Here is a 6,588-nt window from a genome sequence, read left to right on the forward strand (position 1 = left end):
CGCAATATATAGAATCGTAACCCCTGTATCATGATGCGTATCGTATCGCCAGATTGTTACCAATACACAGCCCTAGTATTTTATGGCCCAAAGATTAAGCGACAGGTTATTAATCACAAAAATAGCTATTAGTTGAAGCCGTAGGGATAATAATCGTATTAAAAAATCATGACCACGATATCTGCCTAAATAATCAGCATTATCATTTGAGTCACAACATAAACAAATGCCGCTTAACGCAAAACAACTGCAATGGTCAATCACTGTATATACAACAACAATATCAAAACAAATGACTAACATGCACGTGATGGAGCTCGGTAAATGCTCACATATTTCGGTCTGGGATGAGAACGTGATGCAACTTCTCCTGCCTCAGCTGATTAAACTCGTAGGAGTAATTACTATGCATGCGGCGGTGGCTTCCAGGAGCCTTATGATAATGCATTTGGAAAACAGGTGGATGCAAAGCACTCGTGATAAGTTGGACTGACACGTTGTAGCGGGGCAAACCGGGCAGCCGAAAACAAATTACTTCACACCTATAGCCTGCAGTTATTTTGGAGAGGTGCTTTGTACACAGCCAGCGTCTCTGTTGTCATAATACTGATGCATTACCAAAACACTGACTCCACCAAACTTGAATGAATCATGAGTTCAATTACTTTGCCGATCATCGGGTTTAAGAGTGAGCCCCGTAGAAACGAGGCTCTCAGATTCCCTGACAGCCTCTCTAATGACTAATCAATACATTTTAACCTGATTAAGACCATAGCAGACCTACTGGAAACCCAGCGTTGAGACGTGCAACACCAAGGCATCTCCTCAGCGTGACAAAGAGGGAAAAGTAGCTTCAGATCTTTATAACACGACCGACCCCCCAGTGATGATGTCAAATCTCTTCAAAACCCCATACTTGTAATATCTATTTTTCATTACCCTTCAAGTCGGTGGTGACTGTAAGGGGATGATCTCTTGAAATATTCATCACAAAAGCAACCAAGACATACTGTGACTCTCTTTTAACACTGAAACCTATTTTCTGTAGCCAACAACACAACTGGTTAGCTCTGTGCTTACAGTTGTCAATATTGTTTTTTTTCCGTTTCAAATGGCACAAGCTAAGAAGGCAATCAAGTGGGAACTATATTTGCGATAGCGAGCCAGTATAGTCAATGATTCCAGTCATGGTCTTTTGAACACTGTAGTGTTGCCTCCTTTCTCAGCTAAATCGTAATGTTTAATGGTCACCGATGATCTAATCATTTCAACCGGTTGAACCCTAAGCCAACTATGCCTGAATAGAAAAAATTACTCCCCACGATTCCCCTCCTGTGTGTGCTGCTTGTGCACACTAGTGATCGCTGTGGACATGCCTGTTGTGATGGAGCTGGAGATGATGATAATAATGGTTGCAACTTAGTGCTGGATCACAACCAACCAAGTCAGCACAGATAAACACATTCTGTCATCTGAGGGGAAAAGGGGAGGAAAGGCAATGAGATATTTCACTTAGTAGTGCTCATATTATAACACAAATTTTGATTTTCTGCAACTTTAAGTGTAAAATCAAACATGTCAACTGCATGAAACTGCAGGCAGGCTGCTTTGCTCTTACTGCTGTGTTCAAAAGGAGGTAGGTCGACTTTGATTGTGATCTTTATGGCATTCTTATGCTAGACTGCAAAGGTGGAATGTCAGTAAAAATGTACACAGGAGGAGGCAGAGGAAGCACCACCCCCATATGATGGCATGAACACAATCAAAATGAGAGAGATTATTACAACACATAGGGCGACATCATCAAGTAGTATTGTGCAATGGTGAAGAAAAAAAAAACAGACTATGCTTGGTGATGCATGCAAAATGAGGGGAAATCGCCCTTGGGTGGGTTGAATGCACTGGTTGTGCAATATGTGCATGCATATACTGTAAAAGCTGTGTGGATGTGGATCATGCATCTGGATCACTGCTCTGTTGCTAATGAAAACAATGCATGTACACAGACACATTTCTAGACAAATTCTTGCTCTGGACTACAACCTGGAGTTACCCCCTCACTTCCTAGTTGCCTGCTGCTGTCACAGCTCGGCTAACACCCTTCTGCCTCCATAGCCAGCTCACTATTTGTCGTGCTATACGACCGTGATATCAGCTTCTTCTGCTGCTGCTCAGAGAGAGAGAGAGAGAGAGAGAGAGAGAGAGAGAGCTGTGTGCTAGCGACTAGTCTGAAGAATAACACTTACATTTCACCACCCTGTCCGTCGTAGATAACTTCGGCTCATCATTCGGCTTGTTTTCGGACATTTCCAGTGTGATATAATATTGAGATATTAGCAGAAATGAGACTGAAAAGCGGTCCCTGCGTTGCTCACTCTTTGAGTCTGTAGCCGAGAGAAAAGAGACCGCAGTGATCTCACTCGGTCCGAGCAGCGGCCAAAAATACTTGCAACAGGGTTTACAGTTTCAGTGCTGCTGCTGCTGCTGTGTGCTCTGTGTGTCTGGAGCTGGAGCTGGAGGAGCTGCTCTGTGTCTCATTTACTGTTACTCTGTAGCAAGTTGTCTGAGCGCAGTGTGCAATCAAACATGCTAACCCTTAAAGGACCCGCCTACACAACTCACACCGAGGCTTCCGATTGGTGGAGAGCCCTTCAGGCTGCACATTCACTTTTATTAAAGGGCTGTTTCTGTGTCAATCTGTCCTGTGTATGAAGTACTTATAATACATTTGTATGCACAATAAATACATGAATATACAGATACAAAAATATGTTTTTTTAATTTTTTTTTATCCAATATATGTTCACAAAAGCAGATACTATATTGAATTTAGCACCAAAAAAATGGTCCATCTATTGAAAATGTATTTGGACCCTTGAAATATATTGTCTGTATGGAAGCCCATTTCCACCATAAAAAATAAATAAATAAATAAAAGTTAAAAATAAAACAAATGCTAAAAATGCTCATGGTAAGCCTATCTTTATTTATAGAGACATGAATTAGACATTAATCAATATTTCTGTATATGTGTAAGTGTGCCAATTTATAAAAACTGCAGCTCTCAGGCTGGTATGAATTCCTTATAATACATTTGTATGCATAAGAAATACTTGAATATGCAGATACAAAAATATGTATTTTTTTTATTTTTATCCAATATATGTTCACAAAAGCAGATACTATATTGAATTTAGCACAAAAAAATGGTCTATCTATTGAAAATATATTTGGACCCTTGAAATATATTGTCTGTATGGCAGCCCATTTCCACCATAAAAATTAAAAATTAAATTAAGAGTTCAAAATAAAACATATGATAAAAATCCTCATGGCAAGCCTGTTTTTATTTATAGAGACATGTATGCACAATAAATACTTAAATATACAGATAAAAAAATATAATTTGTTTGTATCCAATATATGTTCACAAAAGCAGATACTATTTTGAATTAGCACAAATGGTCTATCTATTGAGAATGTATTTGGACTCTTGAAATATATTGTCTGTATGGAAGCCCATGTCCACCATAAAAAGAAAAGAAAAGTAAAAAATAAAACAAATGATAAAAATGTTCATGGTAAGCCTATCATTGTTTATACAGACATTAATTAGACATTAATCAACATTTCTGTATATGTGCAAGTGTGCCAGTTTTCAACTGCAGCTCTCAGGCGAGATGTTCTAAAACCAATGAACGGGAATCGTCTTGACTTACTAAGTCAAGGTCATGAGATATATAGTCAAAATTAGAAAGTAAATCACAAATTATGAGATAAAAAAATCAATATTTTCAGATAGTAATTAAAAGGTTATGAGATGAAAATTCAAAACTATAAGATAGTAAGTCACAAATTAGGAGATCAAAAGTCAATATTTTCAGCTAGTAAAAGGTTATGAGATTAAAAGTCAATATTTTCAGATAGTAAGTGAAAGATTATGAGATGAAAAATAAAAATGATGAGATAGTTAGTAAAAATCATTAGATAAAAAGTAAATATTTTCAGATAGATAAAAAATCACTATTTTCAGGTAAAATATTATGAAATTAAAAATCTAAATTATAAAATAGTAAATCACAAATTATAAGATTAAGTCAATATTTTCAGATACTAAGTAAAAGATTATGAGATGAAAAATCGAAATTATGAGATAGTAAGTCATAAATTATGAGATAAAAAGTCAATATTTTCAGATAGTAAGTAAAAGATTATCAGATTTAAAAAATATATAAATTATGAGATAGAAAATAAAATATTTTATTTATTGTTATTTTTGTCATGACTAACTTTTCATCTTTGTTTTATTTTACTGGCAAAAATGGGCCTCCGTATATCAGGGCCACTCAAAAAAAAAATTATCTGCATTATTTTCATTTTTCTCCACTTTTTAGTCAACGACAATAACAGCAGAAATATATCTCGACCTCTAACTAAAGGTCACCATTTCAGTGAAATTTGCTCTGGATTTTCATAGTTCCCTGAGGATGAATCCTGATAGTTTCAATGAACTGCTGAGCTTTCTATTTTGGATTCTTCAATACTTTTCCTCTAGTGCCACCCTCAGGACAAGATCTGCAGCTTCAGTCCTGTTTGTTAACAGTGGTAATAACATATCACGTTGAGGTCATGGTTAACCTGACATTTTATTTGCCTCCAAGTAGCTGGCTGTGATAGCTTTATTGCCTGCTATGGAGGACTCTCCTCAGGTGAACTCACCACATATCTAGAAGAGGATTTAGCGGGCTGTCTTTGTGTTTGGATAATAGTGGGCATACGGACAATGTGAGTGAGTGGAAGTGTGTGGATCTGCATGGAACAGAGTGATCTTTCATTGGTGACTCATCAGGTACACGGCACCGGCAATTTGCCTGAAGGAGACCTTAACTTTCACCGGCTCATTTTCTCAACAGTTGTGCATTTCAGTTCTACCCCACTACTGCTGCACAAAGGATATAAATGGTGGCAAACTGCTATTAGCGACACACTGGTGTGGTATGAGTCAGTTGTTTGGCAGGTGGAGGCAGTTAATGAAGCCCTGAGTTTAACATTTCTCTTAGTGAGGGACTGTGTGTGTAGGTCAGAGCATCCCACAGCCTTTTTGTCTCTGCCTGTAGTGGAGACATTCACACCAGATCATTAGTTTTAACACGCCTCAGGTTCTAGCGCTCCGCTTTTCACCCATGGCTCTGCAGACTTAATTAAACTCTGTGACTCAAGTTTTTCCCTCTCTCTGATCACCTGTTGTCTGCCTGACAGCGACCTTTGAGTTCATTATTTGCTGTGCTCTTGTCTTTTTAATGGCGTATCATAAAATACTAAGCTATGGTTTTTTTTATTTGTTATTCTATTTTACATATGATTTTCTGTTTGTGTTTCAGTTTAGACTACTTCCACTGTTGGTTTGAGTAGTTTTTATTCCATGAAGATATATCCACCCTTGCGAAAAAGTAGTATACTTACAGTATACAAGTATTAGTATTAGTATTAGTAGTATACAAGTTATTATTATGAAGTAAAGTTCAAGTATATTTTCCAAGTATACTTAATGTAATAAGTATACTAATGTCAATGTATTAGTAGTATACTTGTAAGTGTGATACTTCAATGCTTCTTGGGACTAAACTGGCCCATTTTTTTAGTTTATAAAAGTATACTTTTAAGTGTACTTTAAGTGTAAGAATAGTAATTTTTGAGTGCATAACTAGTTTACATCTAAGTTGTATTTTGTAAAGCATGCTATACTATGAAGTGAACTATACTACATGTGAACTTATAAGTATACTGTTAGTTTATTAGTTATATACGTGTAACCCATGTTTTAGTTTATGAAAATACACTTTAAAGTATACTCTCAGTAAATTACTAGTTTAATAGTTTTTACTGCAAGTATACTTGTAAGTTTTCTTTAACTTCTAGTACTTAGCCAATGATTTATGAATTACAAAAAGAGCCTTGCTCCTTTTAGGAGCAGTAGTAGTACTAGTACTAGTGAAAATTAGTTTTTCTCGCATGCGTCCAAGGTTAACGGAGAATGGAAAAAATTAGAAAATTCTTAATGTATGAAGTAAATTCATATCAAAACATACATTTACAAACTCTCACACACTCTAATAGGCTACTCTATCAAAAAGTAAGTATGAGGCCAAATATACTTTTCAGTATACTTGTCAGTATAAGCCAAGTCTACTATCGCAGGTCCTTCCTTCCTGCAGCTGTCAGACTCCACAACCAGCACTGCTCCCAGTAGACCACTTACACTGACACACCAAAAACTGCACTATACTGTATAATGACTGTGCAATATCATTATCATTATTACTACTAAGGTGTAATTCATACGTACAAAGTTTTCAGGTGGAATTTCATTTCATTCTCATTTTCCACTTGTGCAATTTTGTTAATAGTCTGTTTATTGTCAATACTGTATATACTGCTCCTATTTTTATACTTCCTTCTATTTAAATGGTTCATATTTTGTTACACTTTGTTTAGCTCTTTTTTTACTGTGTTAGCTGATGCATCTTGTTTTTTGCACTATCCCCTTTGGTGCTGTACACTGAAAATTTCCCCACTAATAAACTAATA

At 36.3% G+C, this 6,588-nt stretch overlaps 1 protein-coding gene across 3 annotated transcripts in view; it reads right to left on the reverse strand.

The window, feature by feature from the left end:
- The window catches only part of LOC141760213 (protein phosphatase 3 catalytic subunit alpha), an 80,258-nt gene extending 77,661 nt beyond the window's left edge, over positions 1-2,597 (reverse strand). For all 3 annotated transcript variants that reach the window (XM_074622823.1, XM_074622822.1, XM_074622824.1), the window contains exon 1: positions 2,247-2,597. In XM_074622823.1, the coding sequence (XP_074478924.1) occupies positions 2,247-2,307 (61 nt within the window). In that variant the 5' untranslated portion in view covers positions 2,308-2,597. The remainder of the gene's footprint in view (positions 1-2,246) is intronic.
- Between the last annotated feature and the right edge of the window lie 3,991 nt (positions 2,598-6,588).

The sequence above is a fragment of the Sebastes fasciatus genome, chromosome 22 (assembly GCF_043250625.1).
Source record: "Sebastes fasciatus isolate fSebFas1 chromosome 22, fSebFas1.pri, whole genome shotgun sequence".
Classification (NCBI taxonomy): domain Eukaryota; kingdom Metazoa; phylum Chordata; class Actinopteri; order Perciformes; family Sebastidae; genus Sebastes; species Sebastes fasciatus.